General features: G+C 40.7%; 2 protein-coding genes across 14 annotated transcripts in view; one reads left to right on the plus strand and one right to left on the minus strand.

The window, feature by feature from the left end:
- The window catches only part of TIAM2 (TIAM Rac1 associated GEF 2), a 174,637-nt gene extending 151,798 nt beyond the window's left edge, over positions 1 to 22,839 (plus strand). For 5 of the 6 annotated variants that reach the window (XM_080389779.1, XM_080389783.1, XM_080389780.1 and 2 more), the window contains 12 exons: positions 9,347 to 9,526; positions 11,022 to 11,090; positions 11,470 to 11,595; positions 12,839 to 12,947; positions 13,528 to 13,707; positions 15,100 to 15,218; positions 16,381 to 16,489; positions 18,225 to 18,283; positions 19,125 to 19,230; positions 19,978 to 20,065; positions 20,621 to 20,775; positions 21,641 to 22,839. In XM_080389779.1, coding sequence (XP_080245905.1) covers positions 9,347 to 9,526; positions 11,022 to 11,090; positions 11,470 to 11,595; positions 12,839 to 12,947; positions 13,528 to 13,707; positions 15,100 to 15,218; positions 16,381 to 16,489; positions 18,225 to 18,283; positions 19,125 to 19,230; positions 19,978 to 20,065; positions 20,621 to 20,775; positions 21,641 to 22,284 — 1,944 coding nt within the window. In that variant the 3' untranslated portion in view covers positions 22,285 to 22,839. Of the gene's footprint in view, positions 1 to 9,346; positions 9,527 to 11,021; positions 11,091 to 11,469; positions 11,596 to 12,838; positions 12,948 to 13,527; positions 13,708 to 15,099; positions 15,219 to 16,380; positions 16,490 to 18,224; positions 18,284 to 19,124; positions 19,231 to 19,432; positions 19,468 to 19,977; positions 20,066 to 20,620; positions 20,776 to 21,640 lie in introns of those variants that run through there. The other variant, XM_080389784.1, reaches the window with a different exon arrangement.
- The window catches only part of TFB1M (transcription factor B1, mitochondrial), a 29,730-nt gene continuing 26,933 nt past the window's right edge, over positions 22,829 to 25,625 (minus strand). For all 8 annotated transcript variants that reach the window (XM_080389800.1, XM_080389804.1, XM_080389801.1 and 5 more), the window contains exon 8: positions 22,829 to 23,784. In XM_080389800.1, the coding sequence (XP_080245926.1) occupies positions 23,526 to 23,784 (259 nt within the window). In that variant the 3' untranslated portion in view covers positions 22,829 to 23,525. The remainder of the gene's footprint in view (positions 23,785 to 25,625) is intronic.

Genomic DNA, 25,625 nt, shown 5'->3' on the forward strand with positions numbered 1-25,625 from the left:
ATACACATACGCACTTAGATCTGGAAAATACGTGTTGTATATAACAATCATGTTTGTGCTTCACTGGTGGTCCAGACTGATGTTACAAAGCAGGAGCCCACAAGTGCTCAGAACTGTCCCAGGGGCAAGCCGCTGTTTCCTTTCATTCAAAATATATACAGACAGAGCAAAATTAGCCTTTTACCTTCATGCATTAAGGGCAAAAGCAGGATGGGAAACGAACTCAGTGCAGATAAGCGCACCTAGATATATTGGGACAATAGAGGGAAGCCTGTATTACGAAGGATGTTACTGTTATGGTAACTATCAAGCTTAGTGCCACTAAAATGGAAAGATGAAAACCAGATGTCTGCAAAGGGAATGTGTGTTACTTAAAGCACACAGGAACAAACAACAAGGCTGTGTCATTTTTTTCAGTCATCTTAAAAATATTTCAAGGTGATTGATTATTTTGCGTGTAAATTTTACATAGGAGACATTCTTGAAAAGAATTTGAGTATTTGTTGTGTGCTTCTAGAGAAGAAGAAAAGCTGAAGAGAATGCTTTCATTCATGTGATTTATTTTAGCTTGTGCTTTTCACTTTTTTGATTTATCCAAGTCCCTCAATAGAAGTTGGAAGGATTATTAAAATATGGTTTGTTTTTTTTCTATGTATACACATTTTTTAAAAAAGTTGTTAATTGGTGACATCTTTTAGCTGGCATATGGCTAGCTAATAACACAGGCTTAATTAGCAAATCTGGGAAAGAATAACTTCCTAAGATGGAATTTAAAAGGCCTGTCATTGTTTTTTATCAAGATTGACGATATTGCTTGGACATGAAATTTAGCAACCTTTTTTTCCCCGGTCCCAGTGGATGCGCTGTGTCTTAACACATATCTATTACAAAAGCAGAGCTTGAAATTGCCATGACTCATGCTGATAGAAAACAAAAAAACAGCACCTTTCCAGAAAGTATAGTTATACTCTTAATAAATGTGGATCTGGTGACCTGACGTGTTATTTTTAAAATGGCATCTGTAGTACTGTAAATCATTAATTTCCACAGGCTAGTGATTTATTCTTTTTTCTTCTCATCAGACTTGTTCTGTGGATCCCTAGGGTCTGTGGACTGCTGAAGAGGCAACCACTAATGGTGGATAAGAAAAGTAGCCTTGTACATGCTGCGCAGTAGTCCATATAACTGGATTTTTAAACCAGGCTGCCGGGCTGTGCGTCCATTGAAAGATGAAACACTAGGGAGCAGGCAAAACTTCTCTCACTGCTTCAAGACCATTTCCTCAGTTTTCTGTTATATAGCCTTCTCACCCAGTGAATCCAGCATCTGCGTCCAAAAGAAAGAAAGGGCATAGTCCATCAGCTAAACAAGGGGTTCCTGCTGCTGTGATGCTTTCTGCCAGCCTTATCAGCAGCATGTTGTTTCAGGGCTCCAGCATCATTGTTCCTCTGATAGGCAGCCGCTCGGCAACTGAGCTGTATGGTTTGCAAATGCTGAGCTGTCAAGTTGCACTAATGATTTGGAAAGAGATGGATGTAAGTTTAATTGCAGCAATTAAAGGAGAAGGCTGCATTATTCCCTTGCTTGTATGAAGGTGAATACCCTTGAAACATCTGAAGCAGCACACTCATAACCAAGGACGTAGATACCCAGGCTTGGTGTGTCGTTTGGGTTCAAGAAAAGAGTTTGCTAGAGAGCAAGAGATGATGGCAAGGACAGCGCTGAGCAAAACCTCGTGGCTCAACTTCTTTGCACTCTAATAGTGATGTGGTAGAGGGAACATGGGAGTTACTCTGTTTTATTATGCCGCTGGTATAGTTCTCCTTTTATTAATTAATTGCTTGTCAGTCTTGTAACTCTTCAGCTCAGTGGTGTCATGTCCCATAACGTTTAAAGTTGCATTGTTCTTAGAATAATCTATCTGTAGACCCGATTGGTTTTGTGTAAATATATCAACATGGGGGCTTTTACTTTCAAGCCTGAATTTATTACTGAGCACAGTTTAAATTCTTTTTATTGATGTAATTACAACTAAAAAGTTCAAACAAAGGACAAGCACAATTACGTAAAGAAATAATCCACAGAGCTGCCTATTTGTTTTTCATTTTATCATTGTAAAAGCATTTGTATGCCACACCATTTAGCAGCATATACCCTTGACAGAGAACATCACTACCATTGATAATTCATGCTGACCTTCAGGGCAGTCAGCACCCTCTGGATATTTTTAGGTATTTGGCTAATTTTTTCAAAGCACCTGATGTTTTGTTTATGCAGTGAATTTCACAGGCACAGAGGCAGGTACATTTCCAGGGAGATAAAATCCGCCTTCCCTTGCTGTAACTGCATTTTGTCCTGCATTCACTACATCAAGCTATTTATAAAAAAAGCCTAATCTGGCATGTTTTCCCTGCATTTGTAGTAATAAAGGGAGGCATAGCAGGTCTGTTTGTGCTCTCGTACGCTGCTTAGCCCTGTTACACTGGGACATTGACAGCGTCTCTGATTTTCGTTAATTGGCACTGAAGAGAAACTTGTGTGGCTGAGCTGAGAGAGAAGGTGTGTTCGTGGGGGATCGCAGCGTCCGTGGCTTCCTTCCGAGGGGCCTTTTCCTTTGGCAAAGTTTGTATTCACAAGCCACAATGCCCGCCTTCAGGAGGAGTAAAACCAGAGCGAAGAGTTTAGCGTTGGCTCGCAAGACCCAGCAGCAGGCAGCAGCGGCGTGCGGCTCCCTGCACAGGATGTTCTCTGTGGTGAGTTCTGCAGCAGCGTGGGTTAAGCTTGGGGGGTGCTGCTTAATTCGGCTAAGGTGGGTAACGGGGCTGCCAGAGCCTGCCAGGCTGCCTGTGCTTGATAAATAGCGAGTGTCCCAGCGTTAATAATCAAATAATGGATTCTGGTAACATGTAGTCAGTGAGTGAGTTTGTACCAGTACTCTGCTTGGGGAAAGGTTTGGGCTTTTTGAAGCCTGGGGGAGGGAAGGGTGGGTTGGTTGTCCGCACTGTTTGCTGCCAGGCTCAAGCAAATAGTTTCTTGCATCTGTCAGAGAAAGGACTAAGTCATGATCCAGATTTTGACAAGAAGTGGGATGATTTTAACAAGATTCTTCGGAGAAATTTGGATATAACTGCTGCATGAAAATTTTAACTATTTCTCTGGTTTTTCACAAATAATTGAGGATTGTGGAAACAGTGCGGGGGTGGGGGCAATGAGAGCTACAGACAAGGTACTGCTGGGGCAATACAAGAAGACTATGTGTATGTTACACAGGTGGTAGAAAAATACATGAACCTTTTGCATTAAAAATTGACAATATCAGGATAAGGATGTGGTAAAGGAAATGCCACTATTTTCCCAAGATGAGGGTTTGGGAGAATTTGCATTGTGGGCTTTAATATTACCTGACCAGAGTCTCATTGTGGTGACCTGGGCTGTCAGGGTTCTTCTCTCTTTGTTTACCTGCTGCTCTCATCTTTACATTTTGTATGGTCAGGATTTAATATTCTGCAATGGAGATGACTTCTGTTTTGCCTTTGACTTTGGCATGTGTTGGGTCAGATGACTTTGAAGACTGATTTTAGAGAAGCTGAGCACAGCATCTATGAGCTCAGTGGGAGCTGCTGGTCCTTGGGATCTGGTCGATGCAGGCTCTTGGGCCCAGGTCCTGCTGTGTGACTTGGTTTACAACTATCATTGCAGTCAAGTACCCCAGGTACCTATGGTTCATCCTCTATACCCAAGGAGAAAGAAGGGCATCTCTCTCTGCGTGGCAAGCGAGAGGGAAGATTTACCACTGTGCAATTCACATTAGCAGCTTGGGCACCACATCAGGCAGGTTGTGTCTTAGCTGTTTCACACAGCTGTATGTTCAGCCTTCTTTCAGGCCTTGATCTGTGCTGTCAGAAAAGAGTTACTAGGTCATCTGCCCCTCTTCTTGCTGTATGTGTGATTTCTGAATGAGGTTGGTGACACTTGCTTGTGTTAGTGGAACAGGCTGACTTTGCTAATGGAAATCTCCCTGAAATTGGGAAATTCTAACTCAAAGTTCATCATGAATTCCTCTCCCATGGTCTGGCTGGTAGTGTTTGGTAGGGCAGCTTTTCATAACACGATGTAGAGGTGTTGCTTCTCTCTCCTTAAAGCACCCCTATAACTATGCCTGTCTTACTGCTACAAAGGATTTGAGTGAGGATTTTAAAAGAATACCTTTCCTTTAGCAATGTTTTAAACACTTTAACTAAAATACTCGCAAGAGAGACAGTGAAACAAAACAGACACCTGAAACTTCAGCAGTGTCAGTCAGGAACATGTTCTGAGTGGCTTTGAAGTTGGGTCAAAAAGGAGAAGGACCAGAAGATAAGTGATGACTGAAGCTACTACTTTGTTTTTGCTTCTGTTGCCCGGAGCTGAGTGGCAGTCTTGCCCAGAAACCTATGGTGAAAATCCCATAAAGCATTTTTCAGTAAAACTGTTGACGTTTTTCAGTCTTAATAAACAATTCAGAGGAGTTCAGGTACTATGTTGGTGTGTAACATAAGGTGAATTTTTTCAGTGATCTTTAGGGAAGCTAAGGCCTGTAACTTTCTAGCCTTGTACATTGCTTGGTTACTAAGTACTTCCCAGTCTGAGGATGACAGAGTTGTCTGTAGAGTGATGGACTCACAATAAAATGATGGCTGTTAGGGCTGCCTGCCTTTGTCCTGGAGAGATTCATCTTCTAATACAAAGTCACGGGCATCTCCAGAAGCTTTCTTTTTTTTCCCAGAGTAAGGGATATAAAGAGGTCTCTGACCATTTGTTAATTTCATAAAATCACATGTAATTGTATTTCATCTGCTGACTGACATTCAGTCTTCCTGGGAATACATACATCATGCAGAGCTGAGCTGTTAGTTGTTCATTTTTAGAGGGTACAAGATGAGTGAGTTTGTGCAGGATGTTTTCTGAGCGTGCTTCCTCTTTGAATAAGGAATTCAAGGGATTTGTGATCACCCCATAGTGTAGTCAGTGTCCTGCACAAGGGTACAGAAATCTCAAAACTCATCAGAGGACATGCATGGTTTTAAGCCCCCCAAGCTGTAGATTTTTCTAAGCCTACTCAAAATATTCTGTGCTATCAGTATTTCAAACAAACCCCAACCGACTGATGAAGTACATGAGGTGTATAAATGAGGGTAAAATAAATAGCAATGAGCAGAGATACCATAACACTAATTGACCTTGTGCAGCATTTATGCTCAGTCAGTATCATTCAGAAAATTCACAAGGTAGCCATGAAATTATTGTACTAGTGCTTAACCACTGCTGATTAATGTCTTCTGCTGTCTCACCAATGAATTTTATGGACATTTTTAACTCTGGTGGGGATAGCACAGCCTCAAACCATGATGTGCTTGTCTGCAGGGAGCAAATAAAATCTGTCAGAGGCTCTATGTAAGAGCATCCTTTTGTTCATTTTAGAGGAATAATCTCTAATACTTCATTTCAGAACTGTTGTTGAAAATGGGTTGTGCTTCACCTCCATCTGATAAGCTGAGCACCACTACGGTGGTTGACTCTATGGGTCAAGCTGACAATTATGTGGAGTAGAACTTTCCCTTCTAAGGATACTGTGAGCAATCCACATGCACAGGGAATACTCCCGGTAAAAGGATGTGGGACCGAAGTATGAGTCACAAATCTGCAGGGATGAAAAAAGGTTTCTTGAGGCTGCTTCTACACATCCTTCTGTCTTCTTAAGAGACCAAAACAGTATGGGGCAGGAGGCTGCTTCCCTAACTGCTAGGTCTGTGGAAGGGTTTGTACAGCTTTGTTGGAAGATCTGTGAAAATGGCTAGTGAAACAGTACAGTGCTGCTGAACTTCATTCTCCCTGGAATGCAAGTATTTGTTTTTTTCTATAAACCCTACATAAACTGCAGTTGTCTCTCGCAGCTCTGGCACTGTTAGTCTAAACTTTGGGAATTTTAGCTTTTTCTGTCCACTGTTCAGTGCCAAAGGTAAGATGAAGCTGTGTTTGATCTCCTGTACATGTTGCTGAAAGTGGAAAGTGGCATACAGAAGTTCAAGTGATGACTTTTGGAGAAAGTTTGTTGCTTCCAGTGTGTGCTCTCCGCAGCTTTTCTCTGCACCCAGCTGCCCTGCAGCCTTGTCCACAGTCAGTCCTCGGGGCTTTTCTCTTCACCAATTTAAATGTTTTCATTCTGATGGCCTGCACCATATAAAGGTTGGCGTAAATAACTTTTTTACCATTTACTCATTACAGACAGTCTTGGCCGTGTGCAAATAAAAGCAGCTGTGTATTTGAGGAGTTGACCAGATGTATCTGAGAGTCAAATCTGCCTGTGTTAGCCATTGGCAGTGTCATTGTAATAGCAAATTCAGGGTTAATTCCCACCTTAATTCAAAATTACGGTGGGTGTACGTAGTATCAACTTGGGGCTTCTCTTGAAGCTTCTTGGCTTAAGGGCGGTGGACTGCCAAACTGCTTTGACATCCAGAATGCCCGTGTGGCTTTGAAATCCCAGCTGCAGTCAGTAACGGCAGAGGCTGGGGCTCTCCTGCCCCCACATAAAAGATATAAAAGAGATGTTCTTAGGGGTTGTCACTAGAGCCTTTCTAGAAAAGATCTGTTTTAAACAGCAAAAATAACAAAGAGCAGGACATTGTTCAGCGTGGGAGGCAGAAAGTGGCATCCAGAGCAGTGTGGAAAACAGGTGGAGATCCTGACCTGGGTGGTGAGGGAGTTTTGGGAAGAAACGTGAAGGAAGAATATTTTTTACTCCTCTCTACTTATTTGTTACTATGACGTTTCTCATAGATACTGGGCTCTTGGCCGAGACATTGTGATTTCAGTGGCAAAATGGGTGCCTGCATCCACTATGGTTTGTGCAGTGTGTTGGAGTGAATGTGAAATACTTCTGTCCAATAAGGAGCATTTCATTCTTGCTTTGACCCGAACGTAAATACCACAGTGGGTACAGAGAATGGGACTGAGGTCTGGATTTTGCAGTCTGGAAGCCTCCCGTAAAAGGAAGGACAGAGAGCAGCACTGCAGGACAAGGGCGGTATTTTTAATGCCAGTACTTTCAAAGACAAAGTGCTTATGTGTTCAGGAACATACTAAAGTTTGTAAAAATCACTACTTGTTGGCATTGTGGCTGAGAGGTAATCCCATGCCTTGGGCTTAGGCCAGTTATGCAGAACAATTTCTGACACCAAAATTACGTTGCCTAGGTGGTCAGATAGGATTTATGTTGAGGAGTATAATATAGTTCTATATGCTTTCTTATCCAGTGGTTCTTGGTGGCAGATGCAATTCTCTCCCCAAAGCTGAAGGGGATGGAGAACATAGCATGTTCTCCAGTTGTCTGTCTGCCCCATATGTGAAGGTCATGAAGGACGAATAGAGGACTTCTAACTCCTCCTTGCAAAACTGCACCTGATGATGATGTTTATGACTCGCTTTCAATAGGCTGTCTCATATCCTTGATCCAGTGTCCTTTGTCAGGTATCAGGTTGATGTAAATCAAGCTGCCCACACACACCTTGAGCTGTAGAGAGCATAAAATCTGAGTCATTCTGATACAAATACAAAACTTTCTGACATCAGAAACAAAGTAAGCAAGAGTACTTTGGCATTCAGCTACTTAGAAGTTGCTTTAACTTTTAATACACACATTTCCTAAATTAAGTTGTGATTATTTTCAAATTGCTGATTAATTTTAAAGGCACAGAGTGACTGTGATTTTTAAATGTATTCCATCCATGTGCAGCTGTGTCCTAATAAATGTTGTAAATACAAAATACATCTACATTTCATAGTCCTGCAAGCTGTCATTATACAGGATTGTGAAGATCGTTGCACGTATTAGTGAGGAAAGTATTTTTTTTTAGAGTGGTGGCACTGCTCAAAACAGGGGACAGGGAAGCTTCAGAGTAATACAGACTACAGGGCAAATATTTGACATTTTAACATTTATTTCCAGGTGTAAAGGATGTACCTGTGTTTTGTCACACGAGTGGCTGAGATTTTATATTGCTAGTGGCATTTAGCCTCCACCTCACAGAAGGCTTTGTATAGCTCAGGTCAGCTTCAGAATAACTTCTGCACTTGCTCATTTGATGGCCTGGTATGTTGGTGAACTTAGCTACAGATAATCAGTGGTGGATCAGGACACCCAAAAAGGACTACTTGAAACAGTGTGTGGAATAAATTGGTACAGATTAAGACAGTTCTGAAATGCACTCATGTCCTGATTTCTTCACTGAAGCAAGACTTTCACTTGAAATAAGGCAGCAGTCATAGTCCTCATTTGAACACATTTGCTAAACAGCAGATAATACATGGCACAGCATATGCAACTGTCCAGTATCTTGAAAAGTGTCTGAAAGAGAGAAGCACTGAAGAAAAATTGTTTCATGCAGTATAAAGAGGTGGTGCTAAGGTAGAATTGGAGAATGGTAGTGATATTCTGGCTTTCAGTAAAAGGTCATTAAGGAAGAGAACAGTGGAATAATTTTCAAATTAGGCATTAAAGATTATTGCCTGCAAATTTTGCTCTCAGATATTAGTGGTGGTCATGCAAGAGCAAACTACACAACCATTTCATAGTGTCAGAAAAATCTTTCTCTTGCATCTTTGCCTTATAACGTTAACTGTTGATGTTCCATCTCTAATTGCTACCTTGCTTGAAAATTTTCTGGTATTTTTTCATCTTTATCATTCTTCTAAAGAATCTCAAAGATTTAAGTTCCCATTCACCGGTTTTGAAATAAAAAAATCTTGGTATGTTGTTTTCTTAGAGGAAAGTAATCTAAACATCTTTCGACAGCCCAGGACATTGGAATCTGAACCTTCAGCTCCATGTCCCATTGTTTGAAAAAAAAAAAAAAAAGCCACAACACAGTATAGGTAGCAGATGACAAATAAAACAATTATTCTGGATGCTTAAAAGATCTTTATCTACTATTTCATTCTGTTTTGATGCAGTTGCAAAATAAGAGAGATGGAAAACAGTGTGATGTTAGCGCCATAAGAATCAAAGTACACGAGATATCTGAGTGCGATCTCAACTTCTGCGTCCTACGAGCTTGTATCCGAAGACTAGCGATAATTTGCACTGGAAAATCACTATAAAATTTTAATTTCATTTTACTGCTGTGATCTCGATGTGCTATAAATTCAAGCTGTTCAAAGCTATCAGGATACATATTTCACAAAAATCAATGGTATGCTCTGGCCCCCGAATCTGGAACAAGAGCAAAACTTGAGGAATTTAAAAATAATTGTAGTACAGCTTGTATTCTAAAACGTTGGCACTTGTCTCTTTCTTCTCATTTAACAGAGTGCGGAGCAGATCAGTGCATTGTGCCGTAACTTCCAAGAAGTCCAAGCAAGCAATATGGAAGGACAGAAGGACAACCAGGATCCACCTCCACGGCCACTGGCTCGCCACCTTTCTGATGCAGATAGATTGAGGAAGGTCATCCAAGAACTTATGGACACTGAGAAATCTTATGTCAAGGTAAAAATAAAATAAAATCTGGCTAGCTACAGCCTTGCTTTTGAAGCTGACCATCATTTGTGGATGGTCTTAACATATTTCATGCTTACCTTTATATAATGAGCCTTCTACAAAGGCCATAACCTACAAAGTTTGCTTGTATAATTGTTCCCGTTGTTTTCAACAGGCTTGCCCCTGTCATAGAGGCTGTAGGATCTGACCTAGTCGCTTTAGTTCTAGTCGATTTGTATTTATATTGGGGAGTGGTAATTTGTGGGAAGTAGATACCTGCAATATGTTATCATAGGGGTTTCCCTGGGGGTATTTCCCTGTTTTTCAAGATGAAAATAAATCTGGTAGAAGAACAGAATAGAATCTACTACAAATTAGAAAAAAAGTTTAATTGTGGAAAGTAGTGCATAATCATTTTTGAATCAGCAAAGCCAAAAGGCACGACTCCAGTTGGTTATTTCTCCTCTGACTGATAAAGCCATAGTTTGTTAGATGTATGTCTTTTCTTTTCTAAACCCCAAATTCATGTGACTGGATGCCAAAAGAAACATAAAAACATGGATTTCATTGACCTTCAGCAAGGAGGAATTTACTGGATCTCAAAACACATACTTACAGATATTGGTACTTGCTGCAATAATGTATATGGAAAAGAAGAGAAAATGCTTTCAGTCTGTTCTTGTTAATGCATCCACAATACACTAATACAGCCATATGCTGTAAAGCTTGAGGGAGCTTTACAGAACACAGACCCCCATGTATGTCCAGATGATGTTTCTTACAGAGGAATCGCTTGAACAAAGGCGTGACCATGGAGGTCACCGACACGTGTGAGATTTTACACCAGGTAAAATCCTGGCAGGTTGCACATACTTGTTATGGCGTTCTCGGGGAGATGCTTGTTATTCCTTCTCCATAAGGATTTCTGACATTTCTCTGCCTGGGGTCGGAGGGCTCTGCAGCGGGCCCCAGCCCTGCCACCATGCTTTAGTGTGGGACAGTGACTCTTCAAAAGTGGCACCAATTCTTTGAAGAAGGGACTGAACAAGCCCTTGATCACATCTCCCCTGACAGCATAACTGAACACTTTAACAACAGAATTTTAAAATGTTATGTGTCCTTCTGAATATCACTACTGATGTTTAAATGAGTGGCTATTTATATGGTTGTTCTGACATATATGATTGAAACACTTGACGCTGTTTGTACGCATGGACTCTTCAGAAAGCCATCATCTGTAACATTTGCCCCTCATGCTATGCTAAAATACAATTTGTTATAATCAAGCTCTAAAGACTTAAGGATGAAACTAAAACATTACACTGAAAGCAGCTTTCATCTAATTTAGCAATCACTTCAGTGCTAACAACACAGGTGATTTTGTTACAGAAAAGGAATTGTGTCTCTAGTTCATTCCCAAAAATTACCCCTATCCCACAGCTGCTGCATAAAAGAACAATTTCAAACAGTTACATAAAAAGTGAACAATTTCTCTTTCTTGCAGGACTTGAGCTGCCTCTTTGAGCTGTACTTGGAGCCCCTTCAAAATGAAACCTTCCTTACTCAGGATGAGGTGAGGGAATAACTGAAAGATGCGATTTTCATTCTTTTACGGGTTAAGACCTTGGCACTTGGGGTTTGGTTTTCGTTGCTGAGAGCACGGAAAAAAAAGCAAACAACAATGATAATAATAGGAATTACACCAGTGCCTTTCTGTCTAGTGCGTGCATCACTTCTTTTTTTTAAAAGGCAATTGTTCTTCTGACTTAACTGCCAAGAGATCTTTGCTTTTTTGTAAGGATTTTTTTATAAAATGTTTTTGAAAAGTATTAACAAAGACATTATTGGCCTTTACAGCCTCTTTGTGTGTCACATCTCCCTAGTGGCCTGTTTTCACAAGACCGCTGTTAGGTGCATGGAGAGCTGTGTTTCATAACCTGATGTTTTCACAGATGGAGTCCTTGTTCGGCAGTCTGCCAGAAATGCTGGATTTCCAGAAGGTGTTTTTGGAGACACTTGAAGATGGAATATCATCTTCCTCAGATTTTAACACACTGGAAACGCCATCCCAGTTCCGGGTGAATATTTAGTCATTTAATACTTTGTTCTGTGCCTGCAAATGTTTGTGAAAATCTGCCTTTAAGAACTCCAGGTTTCATTTGGTTGCTTTTATGTTTGAAGCTTTGCTTTGGATTACTTGATATCTACTCCACAGTGAAAGATAAGTGCTATTTTTCATGGGTTTATCTTCTGCTTTCCCACGGCAGAAGATGCAACATGGAAGGTGCAGAGTAGACTTTTTGAGTGTACTATCAACTAGCTATGCTTATGGTGCAGAACTCCCTTGTAGCGTAGAAAGTTCTTGTTGCTGTGCTGAATTCTGCCCTGCCCTGTGCTCCCCGCTGTGCCCAGTTCACCCTCCACAGACTGGGAGCTTTTCCTGTTAAACGCGGCGTGAGTTTCTCATGTTGTGAGGTCCGAGAAGAGGGCCTGCGAAATGTAGATGGCTGTAGGCTGTGTCACGGTGGCACCACCCAGTACCTGCTCTAACTGGGGGCAGTTGGGTCCCTGGCAATGGAGTCACTGGCTCAGGACCGGGTAAGACTGCTGGCAGGTCTCCCGGACACTTCTTTCCTTTTGTGGAGTAAACATTGATGAAAAAGAGGGGAGAGGGCTGCTTTCCTCCTCTCCCTCCTCCTTCTCCCCCTCCCCCTCCCTCTCCTCCTCCCTCGCTACTCCTCCTTATCTTTGCTTTGGGAAGCATTTTTCTAAAAACACGTTCCTTATGATTCAGTCCCTCCCACATTTTCCCAACTTCCCCTTCAACCAAGAACATCAGAGGTGTCCTTTATTTACCATGTGCCTGAAAGAAGGAAAACAGCTGGAAAGCCATCCTTTGTGTTTGTTTTACACTGTCCCTTCTGGCTTTGGCGCTTTTATGCCTTGCTCCCTATTGCTCGTGTATTTTCCCAGCACGACATACCCTGTTACACGTCTGTTGATTTTTGTTCCTGTTCCTGTGCTGCCTGAAAGACACAGTAAGTAAGGCAGAATATCTGCTGTGGTGTTACCTGCTCAGGGAGAGAGGAGAAAGTTGCAGGCTTTGCCTAAATAGGCTGAACTTTGCACTCAGAGAAATACAAAAACATCATGGAGTTACTACCAGCAGTATATTCATGTAATATATTGTTTTGCATATATATATATATGAAATGTATAGAAAGATATTAGATAATCACACCATTAAGTCTGTGTGTTGTGTGCCTGAATATTTAATTAGGATTCTATTATGAATTAATATTTTGATTGTGTTGATTTCAGAAATTGCTGTTTTCCCTTGGAGGCTCCTTTCTGTATTACGCTGACCACTTTAAACTGTACAGTGGCTTCTGCGCAAACCACATCAAAGTTCAGAAAGTTCTTGAGAGAGGTAATTTAATGTCTTCATTATTGTAATTAATTTGCATGAATTTCAACTGCAGTGAACTGCTGTAGCAAATCCTATTGACTTGCAGAGAACGTTGGTACAAAGCAAAGACTAATTGGATATCTTTCAATAGGAATAGCTGAGATCTGGGGTTCTGCTGAAGTCTGGTATAGAAAGGAAGGGATAAGATTACTTTTGTTACATCCAGGCAGTAGCCTGAATAGTTACAGAAACATCTTTCACAAGTTCTTGCTGTCTGCAGATCCAGCTCATGCTCCAAAAACCAGCAACAAATGGTAGAACGAGTTAGGAATTACTTCTGCCATCCACTGCAGTGCAGTGGAAGAATTACATTGAGGAATAGTCTCACCTTGGTGTAAGTGACCTCGTAGCCCTTATGTATGTTATTTAATGCAGGAAATTATTATGACATGAATAGTGCAAACTACTTGGTAAACCATCTATTGAAAAGGGTGAGACTTTTGGTGCTGGTTACGAGTTGCAATTCTGTGCTTTCAGATTATTGTAGCTTCACGATCGTGACTTCCATGTTCATCTAACCAACTCTTTTATTTACCTCTAGCCAAAACAGATAGTGCCTTTAAAGCCTTTCTGAATGCTCGAAATCCCACAAAGCAACACTCTTCTACACTGGAGTCATATCTCATAAAGCCTGTTCAAAGAGTGCTGAAATATCCTTTGCTTTTAAAAGAGCTGGTGTCTCTGACAGACAACGAGAGTGAGGAGCACTACCATTTGACAGGTAACTTCTTTTTTTCTTCTATAGGAATGAATATGAGTTAAGTTTTATTTCCGGCTCTTTCTGAAGATGCAGGTGGCCATGCTGGCAGATAGCACAGAACTTGTCAAAACCTAGAAAGAATTTCCTTCCTCTCCTTAAAAACATTAAGTAGCTTTTTCGTGCTTTTTAGCAACAAGTCCTACTTGGTATGTCCAAGTGCCTTTGAGAAGTAGGTATGCCCGGGATTTGCCATGACAAATAGGACTAGGGTCTTTCTCCTCAATTCTTGCACAGGAGCATGTCAGGTCATAGTGTTGCTTTTTTTCCCCCCCACTTGGGAAAAACTGACCAAAGCTCCACCTTGTGGTTATTACTCAGTTCCTGAAATGTGTTGGAAATTTAAGAGCACCACAAAAGGAAATTTGTTTGAGCTTTGGCTGTGACTTCTGCTTGCGTAGAATAGATGTGTCAAAGCTTTGCAGTCTGCCCGTGCAGAAAGACTTAGAATTGATTGCTTTTCTGGGCTCAGGTGCTTGGGGCTTCACCCTGGCGAATTCCAGTTCAGGTCTGTCAGCACTTGGTAGATGAAAGTCTAGAGATGTATTTTATGCATTGATTGTCATTTTAACAAAATAGACTCCGGCAAAATACATTGTCAGCAAAAAATCATGAGGCTGTAGCTGACTTCAAAGGGAGCTTCTAATACTGTTCCCTCGCCCTTACAGCCAAGCTGGGGGTGACTTACTTGCAGGTCAGGATGGGTGCCAGACTGCTAAAAGGCTGCACCATTAAGAGCTGGCAGGACTAGAGAAATGAAGGACCTTTGTCCAACTCCTTTCTGAATTAACACAGAAGTCTGATGAAAACTAATGTCATTCTTGCTTGGAAAACAACATTTAAACAAAACCTGGCCACCAACACTTAATTTCGTGGATACAATCCATGAGGAACTTGTACAACCTAGCACTGTATTTCTTTGTCCATTCTGTGGGAGCCAAGTGCAATTTGTTTCTCTTAAAGCTCATCAGATGACTTATGCTAAGATGGGTGTAGATTACTCTAGAGATTGTAGTGGCCCTATATATGCAAGATTCAAAACTTAACCGTGATTACTATCACGTTGCTGTAAATATTATTTACATCTGGAGGCTTATCACTGGAATGTTTATTGCAGCCTTTTCAGGCACTTAAAGACACCACACAAGCATTTTTCACTTACTCAGATCAGGAAGCATTCCCTTTACTGTTGCTGTGAAAAAGCGCTGATAAAAGGCTAGAATTCTCCACCAAAGCTTGGGAACACTGCAGCATTTTGCCTGCCTCAGGTGGAATTCAATAAAAAAATGTCGTGTTTAGAAAATACAATTTGCAATTGAATTACATAGCTGTCTATGAAATTTTTAAACCTTATAGAAGCGCTGAAGGCAATGGAAAAAGTAGCAAGTCACATCAATGAGATGCAGAAGATATATGAAGATTACGGCACTGTGTTTGACCAACTGGTTGCAGATCAAAGTGGAACAGAGAAGGAGGTAAGAGAAAGAACATGTTTTATTCACTCCTGATGCATTATCCTGCTTGCCATTGGGTCTTTCTCTCTTCCTGAGGTAATTTTTGGAACATACTTGGGCTGGGATTCCTCCATTCTCCCTTAATATTTTGATTTCCATTTCATATCTGCCCATTGAGTTTCTTTTTGTCAGTAGGTTATGGCAAAATTTTCAGACAGCTGCCAGAGCCGCCTTCTGGACTGACAAGAATTGCAAGCAGGAGTAGACAGTTCTCAGTAGGAAAAATCCTCCTCTTGTCAAATGTTGCAGAGATTATCTGTGCTCCAAGGCGCTCAGATTTTATGCTATAGAGTTCTTAAGATATTATTTCACCCGTAGAAATGAAAATGGCAATTCAAGGGATTTCACATTAAGGTCTGTTACTCCCATTCTCTACACTTCCAGTGCTGAGGCATCCACGGGTATTTGTCAGAGCAAAACCCATTAGTTAAACAGACTGTGTGCCTGCATCTCCCACAGCTGGGGCAGCAAGGTCTCAACTTAGCCATTTACATCAAACGATTATTAAGTAGATCAAATCTGTAAAGGTGGAGATGAGATATGAGAGATGCTGGCTCCGTTGTTTTATTTCCTCCTAGTAAAAGCCAAATCACCCCCATTAGCTACCTGGTTTATCACAATTTATGGGGAAACAAAACTTGACAGCCTGGGAGATTCTTCACAGCCTTACCTTGTGTCCCATGAAGAAAGGAGCCTCAGAGAGCAAGACCTCCACTAATTCTGCCATTGGCAGTGTCATGAATACTAATTACTCCATAGAAATTAAAGATACTTACAGCTAATAAATCAGTCAGTTCACAACTGGCTATTCGTAAGTGACAGATCATCAGATCAACTTAATATTCTTCTAAGTTATTAATAGTAAGAACTTCTATCCAGCTTCCATAACTTAGGGGCTGTTACTTTTTATAGCTGTTACTTATTTTAAAAGGGGGATTACTCACACTCTTCCTGCCATAGTGCAGGTTTCTCTGCCTTTCTCTCTGTACATAATAAAACAGATCCTTAAAGTTAGTGATGTGTACTCATTAATGTTTTACTCACCTACTTTACTGTGGATTGCAGCACTGATGTATATATTTACACTCTTTATTTATATTATCTGTGTTATGATTTAATACAGGTGACAGAGCTTTCAATGGGAGAACTTCTGATGCACTCTACAGTTTCCTGGCTGAATCCTTTCCCATCGTTGGGCAAAGCAAGAAAAGACCTTGAACTTACAGTGTTTGGTTAGTGTCTTCCTTAATGACTCTCTGCTCTTTCAAATCTAAAGATTACCACATTAAGTCTTCTCCAAGACGAAAGCCACCATCTCCTTTCCCTGTAGCCTGTGATATGTAGGGCAGACTGACACCTGAATACACAGTTGTATTTCCCAATATGAGAAAAGTTTCCATTGATTTGTTTGCTGTTGCTGTTTGCTCTGTAAGCCAACCTCAGCTGTTCTGCTGCTGATATGTAAACTAGGGAAATCAACGATTTTCAAGAGGCAGTATTCTCTTTCGAACAATCTAGTAAACCAAGTTTTCGAAGGAGGCTGGTAGGAAAATCATGATTATTCTACTCTTGTGAATTCAGGCTAACTTCTGCTTTACAGCTACTGCATCAAAATCCCCATCCAGATTGTTTTAACCTGAAAAATGGATGTGGAAATGAGAGCATACACACAAGAGTTTTATTTAATAGTATATATATGATTAATCACTTAATAATTACCTGAATAATTAAATCTTCCAGTGAAACAACTTAGACACTTTTCCATTTTCTTAGGAAAATATTTCTTTCAAATGTCATTGGATAAACACCTACAGAACAACTCCAAGTTGACAAGAGGCAAGTTTCTCTTTCTTAGGGTTGTCATGTGCTCCTTCCATGGGAAGCATGGCAAGTTAGGGGAGAGGATGCTTCTAACAGAAGAACAAATAGGAACTACCTGCCAGGTTCCTTGGATGAGCTTCTCAGTGATCCACGTGTGCCACCCACTTCCCAGCAGGATATGTATGAATGAAAAGGCTCTGGCCTGATGCTTTAGCTTGGACTACTCATCTGCCACTTGGGAAACTACATTTTATTCTCACCTCAAACCCTATGTGGGCAGCTTAGAAAATGCACCTAATAGGTGGAACTGAAGGAAACTGCCAAGCTCTGGGCTCAGTGCTGTGCTCACTGTGTTGCATCTTGGCTTCACATAGGGATTGAGACTCAACTGCGCACTATTGGTTCCTCTCCTCTTCCACTAGAAGGGAACATGGACACGTGAGCAGAGATAGAGCTACACTACCCTACAGTCTCATCTGGGATGCAGGAATGCTCTGCAGAGCCATCCCTGATTTCACCTGCGCAGCTTCAATACCCCTGTGTTTCTGTTCCTCCTTACAGATGAAAGAGAACATGTCCCTGCCTCCCTGGAGACTGAAAGATTAGATAACATTAGTGAGCCGCTCCATTCGCATGTTGTGGAAGCCAGATATTTCCTGCAGATGGAAAACTGGGAATTGAGATGTTTGAGTTTCCAAATAAACAAATGCTGAACTGCAGACAGAACAGACTTAGCATCCTTCTTCACAGCACTCTCTTGCTACAGGCCCTTCATTCCACTTGAAAACATCCACTGATTACGAAAAGAAAATCTGAACCTTTATATTTAACCTATGCCTGCTGTATTTGTTTATGTGAAGACTTACAGGAGACAGGTTGCTAGTCATTTCAAAATAAATGCGCAGAGTGGCTTAATCCTAAATATTCAGAACAAAATCTTGAAGTAAAAATACTGCCATTGCATGAACAAGTGTAGGATGACAAACCCAGCTGGCATCTTAATACAGGGCAGGTGCTTTTCTATCAGTTTGCTTACCTCATTCTTCACACTCCTGTGACAACAGTAATCAGCTTCTCCAAGGTAATATTTTCTTTGAATAATACACCTGTAATTAAAAGTTTTCCTTTTTTTTCTTTCTTTTTCAGTTTTTAAGAGGGCTGTAATACTGGTATATAAGGAGAACTTCAAACTGAAAAAGAAAATGGTAAGTCTGGTGCCAGTGGACGTGGTGGGTATGTATGCACAGGATCCTACTGCAGTGTGACAGGGACCACACCAGTGCTGAGGAGCAGTGACTGCAGCGAAATGCCACTTTCCCTCGCTAGGCTGGAATTCTAGCTGTCACAGCTAGAACAAGTGCTCAGTATGTGTGTAGCAATAAGTATTTTTTGTTACTTAGTAAACAGCAGCATCTTCTCTGTATGAGCCCCGTATTAGTTCTATCAAGCGGAATATGAAACATTGTCCTGTGTAGGAATCATTAATTCTTCCAGATGGCATTTACAATAGCCTACCTTAACATAGTGTGTAGGTGAAAGACCTCTATTCATAGACCTTTGATCACCCTGGGGGGAAAGGAAAAGGGGCGTTATAAACACAACCTCCTCTGTCCCCTTTTACAAAACTGGAACGCCGAAGTCAAGTCCTGAGTACCAGTAGTGAAGTCCTGCACCATGCTTATCATAGCAGATGGAGGGGCTCTAAAAATAGCAGCAACAGTAACATGATTAATGTATTCTGCTAACCAACAGTCTGCAGGTACCTTCATGGCCAACTTGTTCCCTTACTTGTATGTACTTACATGCGAAGTATTACTTTATATCCATTAAAAACAAGTGCTTTTAAAAGCTGAAGCAATTACAAATGCCAAAAGTTGTGTCTATCCCCATTTCAACTACATTTACAGGCACGTATTTTGGTACTGAAGGAAACAGTCTAATAAATTTAGTTTCTCTTCAGAGGCAGGTCTTTTAAGAGTCACTCAAAAAAACCCCCACTTTTTTTACTTCTGCTTCTTAGAACTATCTGCTGTTTTTCTTTTGCAGCCCACTAATGTTCGTGCTGCACATAATTATGGTGACTTGGATCCGTTTAAATTTCGTTGGCTGATTCCTTTATCTGCTCTTCAAGTTCGACTGGGGAACACAGCAGGTAATTCCCTCACACTGAATATTTCAGGACTGAACTTTTGTGAGATTCTGTAATACTGCTTCTTTCATGTGTCTTTCTGGAGCTTATGGAAACAGGCAGGTGTAGAGAAAAATAGTATCTATTGTTGCACTCAAGAAGGTACAGGCTTGATATATTAACAGACTTTCTTCATTTGGTTTGTTGGCTTCTTTTGTGAGTTCAGGAAGATGCAACATGATGTGAAAGAATGACAGAATGGAAATCCCCAATGAAAAGATACCATGAACGGGAAGGTGATTTACCATGGTTGATGTCCTGGTGACACCCTTATGCTGTGTGTGTGCTGACCCTTGTGTTTTTCCAAATGTAGAAAAGTTGACTGTCATCTCTGGTAGTAGAAGGTTGTGGTTTTATTTTTCCTTTAAGTTGATCTTTATGATCCTCTCCAGTTCTGTATCTTCTGTAAAGTGTCACTAGGTGTTTAGAGCAAATAAATGCTTTGCGCACCTGGGAGAAGGCAGCAAGAGGGAATAAGAATAGGGGAAAGCAACTCTCCAAGAGAGAAGTTATCAAAGACAGCACTAGGCTGCTGGAACAGGAGAGTTCAAGGGACCTCCCTTTGGGTTCCACCTTGGGTGAGACCTTCTGTGGATCTACCCATGGCTATGTTAACACTGCCTTCAGGAGTGGAAGAGCTCTACACTGGTCTTTCTGATGCCAAAGGTTTTGTAAAGTATATACAAAAATAATGTTTCCTTCCATGAACAGGAACAGAGAACAGCTGTATCTGGGAACTGATTCACACAAAGTCAGAACTAGAAGGCAGGCCAGAAACAATTTTTCAGTTGTGCAGCAGGTAAGCTTTACCTAGAGGTTGTTTTTGACAAATCACATTAATGGAATTAAAAAATTAAGAAGATTTTCCCCTGCGTGACCTCTGCATCAGCACTTCTAATGCGGCTGTCACTCTATGAATCCAGGCACTATGCCAGTGTTCAACTGCAGAAAGTATAACAATTTGAAAAGGGACTGAATTTGGTGCAGTGATCTGCACAGATGTATAATCATAACTTCCAGTACAATATGGGCAGAGTAACTGATTTATCAGACTCTCAGTTGGTTAGCAGAAATTACCTTCTGATAAAGACCACTTCAGGGCCAGTGCCTTGGTACAGAAGTTACCTTTCAGTCTGTTTTTCTAAAAGGAAGTAATGAAGATCTCAAAACACAAAGTGTGTGAAATGCCTAACAGTGCATAAAGATGTTAGCTGCAAAACCACTACTACAGCAAGCTACTGAAAAAACCCCACTGCACTAAAGCACATCAGCAGAAAGAGGGGAGGCAGATTTTATCCCAACAGTTCTTACTTCAGAGGGGAAACTTAGGTTATCTGTTTTCTTAAACTTGCAGTGACTGTGAGAACAAGACTAACATCGTGAAGGTGATCCGTTCCATTTTGCGGGAGAATTTCAGGCGTCACATAAAATGTGAGCTACCGCTGGAGAAAACATGTAAAGATCGCCTTGTCCCACTCAAGAACCGTGTACCTGCAACAGCCAAACTGGGTAAGAAACGCATCCTCAAAGAGAAAAATGGAGTCTGGACTCCAGTGCTGGCAGAAGGTTTGCAATTATTACCATAACTGTAGTGCGTCATGTGCCAGACCCACAAATTCCATTTTTTGGGGGGGCTGGGGAGGCGGTAGGGTTTCTTCACAACTCAGTGCATGACAAGGGCTACAGGAGATAAGCAAACTTGCCATCCCCCCCATGCGCTGATGTGTCATTAGATCTCTTAAGGGAAGACTTAAGGCCCAAATTAATTTTGGTGGGAAGAAACAGACTCCCTTTGGCATGCAGTATTGCTGCTCTTTCCTCTGGGTTCCCTTTAGTAACTCAGCCCTAATAACATTTACAACTAAAACAACGGGCAGAAGGCAGGAGTCTCGCTTCTTTCAGTGCATTAAATCTGCATCCCAGCAGATACCCTAATTAAGTACAGGCTTCAGACATTTTAGCTAAATGAGTAGCTACTGGTATTTCAAGTTCTCAGTCTGATCAGTTGTCTGTAAAATCCTCTTAACATCACAGGAACTGGGACAGTTCATGTCCTGCCTGCAACCTGGCCCTCCAGTGCTTGAGGTGCCTGAGTCACTCGTGCTTTCCTGCAGAAGCATGTAAATCATTACTACAATTTTTGGAGGATTCTGTATATATTACACGTGAAGGCAAGCATATAGCCCTGGGGTAGGTGGAATGAAAACTCTTGAGATGGGATTGCACTGTTGGTGTCAGAATGCTGACAGATCTGACCTGGGATGGTTATCAAATGAAACAATGTACACTGCAATTACAAGGGGGCTATTGCGACAGACAGTGTAACCAGCTAATGTTTTGCTGAGAAAAAACCCTGCCTTTTTCCTCTGCACAGCTTCCACGAGGTCCTTGAAGGTACTGAAGAATTCATCCAGCAGTGAGTGGAATGGTGATGCAGGGAAAGGCACCTTCCAGGACTCTGACGAGTGCAGCCTGAGCAGCAGTACTCAGAGCAGCAGCTGCCACACCACTGAGAGCATACAGGAGCCCAAGAACTCTTCTCCTGATAAACACGTACAGAGCTGTGCATCTGACTTTTCTAATGTTCTTGTCAAAGAATCTGATATTCTCAGTGATGATGATGATGATGATGACTATCAGAGCCTAAAGAAGGGCAGCCCTACAAAAGACATTGAAATACAGTTCCAACGGCTGAAGATTTCAGAGGAACCAAGTACTGACTCTGAACGAGATCAGGCTGCTGAAAATGAGGAGGGAGATGGCTTCGAGACAGGACAGCATCCAAAGCTGGTGCGTGGACATTTCTGCCCAGTGAAGAGAAAACTGAACAGCACAAAGCGTAACAGAGGAACTTTAACGGCAATGCAAGAACGCCACCAGTCCCTTGACAGTCACTCTGATCCTGCAAACCTGGATCTGAACTCTATTTTAGAGAGGGAATTTAGCGTCCAGAGTTTAACATCTGTAGTTAATGAGGACTGCTTTTATGAAGCTGTGGAGAGGCATAGGAAATCCTAGCTTTCTAAGCACTATATTTAAAATACTCATTTGCAATCCACATGAAATTCAACAAACTTGTTTTGCTTTAAAAGTAGTAAATTCATGGAAGCTGCAGGAAAACTACTATCTGATTTTGTGCACTAATACATTTTCTCCACAAAAACAGCTGTAAAGGATTCTTAAGTTATTTTAATTTATTGTGGATCAAAAATAGATTAAGTTGGCCATGGTCTGTATATTAGTTCATCCCTTTCAAGGAGTTATTAAGGTGATGTAGTGTTCCTGGGGAGGGGAAGGGAAGGACGGCCTCATTAGTATTTTAAGTAACATGGAAAAGGTGCTAGTCAGTGGCAGAAGGGTTTACAATGGAAAGTAGCATTGCAAAATGGATTTTTTCAATATCTTGGGCATTTTCTTTCTTTGGTTTTCATTTTTGCTTTATTTAAAGCAGAATTAAGTTATTTTAATGCGTTTTAGTGCACAATAGTGCAGAAATTTCATTTTTGTAAGTTTCAAGATGCTGTTTATACTTTATACATATGTGTAAATACAAAAACAAAGCTTGGCCTGTAATCTTTTATTTGACTGTATTTTTTATTTTCTCTACCGCCTGTACAGTAAAAAGACAAACAAGTATTATATTTAGCCCTGTTTTCTAGTTTTTATCACGCTGCTTTTTTCTAGTTGGAACTTTAAATCCCAAATTCTTTGCCTCTGCATAAACGAGAAGAGTATTAGCAGACCATGAGACAATCTGTGCACTTTATCCTCCTTTAAGCCAGTCACTCAAGTACATTTATGCAAGAGTTTTGGCTTGTGTTTTTTAAGTTACTCTGCACAGGAGGATGTTCCAGGATAAAAAGAATGCAAAAACCCAAACGCCATCTCATGTGCTGAAATATGAAAAATATTTTTTCTTATCATTCAATAATGCACTTTCAATTCATACAAATCTAAATTATTTTAGAAGTATCCCAACTTAAATCACATATCTCACAACATACCTTGTTCTTGGTATGTGTTCCAGCCATTCTCCTTAAGTAAAAAGAACCTGCAGGTACCATGTAACTGGATTGTTTTTTCACTTTTGTCTGCAGCTGAATGAAATGAATAAATAAAATAGGAAAGCCCTCTCTCCCAACCACTTTCTCAAAAGTAATTTTTCAATACCTGCAGAAGTGTAAGAATATATATGCCTCCTTTTACTGAATCAACACCTGTAGATCGAGGAGTTTAATTGAAAAATCAGTCTGCTGCTGTTACAGCTGCTCTTCCTCTTCCGTTTGTTCAGGCTGACTGGTACTTTTAAGTGAGTTTGTCTTCTTCTTTTGCTTCAGATCTTCTCTGTAGTTGTACACAAAAAGGCTTGGGTCTTCATTGCACATTTTCCTGTATGTATTGCACAGATTTCTAAAGTGTGACATGGACAGCTGAAAAGGACGCAGAGTTGGATCAACATTTGCTGTCATCATCAGCTGTTCTGTTCTTTTCAAACGTCCACTTTCAGGGAACAAGGTCCTAAAAGGTATGGGGAGAAGACAAATTCAAACCAGTTTCCCTTCACGGTAACAGGATCCTCTTGGGAATTTACTTAATACAGGTTTGCTATTAAGTATGTCACTACTTTAGCTGTGACACTCAATATAGCTCAATTACCTAAGCAAACAGAGACATGTAAGGGCCCTTTTTCTGCAAACTATGACAACATAGCATATAAATATATTGCACATTAAACACATTCATGTATGTTCATATTCGCACACGTTGAAAAGAGTTTGGGGCATGGATAGTCACAGGGCCTTCTTACAATTAGCCTTATATTTAAGAGAGCAACAAAAGATTAAACTGTGCAAAACAGATCAGATCCAAATCATATGAATTTTTCTTACAGGCTGTTTCATTCCAATGGGAAAGATATTGTTATCACTTGTCATTAATACTGTAATTGTAATGCCTGAAAAAAAGCCAACAAGGAGGAAAGAAGTATTTCATTATTGTTCACTTTTTAATATTTAGAACTTAGAGAATGTGCCAGGAGTCCTCGATTCTTTTTTCAGCCCTGTCACTGTTCATAGATAATCTTATCAGTTCATTTACTCTGTGGCCAGATACTTCAGTACCTCTCTCTCACAAGTTCCTCAAATTCTAATGAACAGTATTATTTCAAGTGTTAACGTCTCACAAAAATACATAGAACAAAGTGCAAACTACTGAAAGGACGAGCTAGCTCTTATTATCAGTAGTTCTCAGTCTACAATGAGCCAGGAAGGCAGAAAATTTGCACATGCTTGATGTGCATGTCTCAGTTTTCAAATAATCCCACTCCGTCACACATATAGAAGACCTAAAAATGCTGTAGAACTAATACAGTAACACCCCCAGCTGTTTTTCACAGGTTGGCTGGACAAGCTAATCAAAAGGCTTTGTGTAAGGAAGAGGCAGTTGGCTCCTGGTAGGCAGACACAATACAAAGTTAAGAAAGGGTTTAAAATAACAGGACAAGGCTGGCACTTGAGGGAACAATCCTGTTTAAAGGATGTGGTCAGCAATGACTCCATGACTCCAGGCCTTAGTCAAAAATGTCCCCATTAATTCAGCATCTAGGTCAGCAAGGTTATAGTGGATCAATCCTTATTTTGATATCCCTCCTCATGTTATACTCTCCTTTGATTTGGTAGGTAAAGGACGTACTTGGAGCCAAAAATTTATATACAGACTATGGACCATCTTATAAATGATCATGAATGGCAACTCAAACTACAACATTTTTCTTCATGGACTCAACAGCTTACTCTTATATGCCATCTCTGTCTCATATCCCAGAATTTACACACAAATGTAAACTGATTCTATTACCTTGGTTTTATACAGTATATGTGAGAGGCAGATAGACAGGTAGCTTATAATGAACTTAATAGCCTTATTATACACCAAAATTTGCTATTTTTTCAGGTCAGCTAAAGAATAAGAGGATTGTGTTTCTTACTGCACACTAGGGCTAAAGTACGATAAGCTGCTAGGGGATATGTGATGCCCAAAAGTTCAGGTTCCCCCTCCTTGCCTCAAAAGAATGTAGAGCAGCTTTAGCGATTTGAGATTACACAATAGTTGTGGGGGAATTTTTAAACTTTAGCAAAAATATTCTACATAACATAGATATGCTGACTGCATACGCCTCCTGCTTACATTGTCAACTGAAAATTCTTTCACAAAAAAACCCACACAACCCCACCACCTTGTAAATCAAATACAAATTGATCCAGAGTTCAGATACCTCATTATCTAACGGCCTCCAAAACATACTTCAAACCCTAACCCGGGCAAACTGGTACTCACTTTAGATCCAGTGTCTGCATCCC

Source organism: Falco punctatus, assembly GCF_963210335.1.
Source record: "Falco punctatus genome assembly, chromosome: 5".
NCBI lineage: Eukaryota > Metazoa > Chordata > Aves > Falconiformes > Falconidae > Falco > Falco punctatus.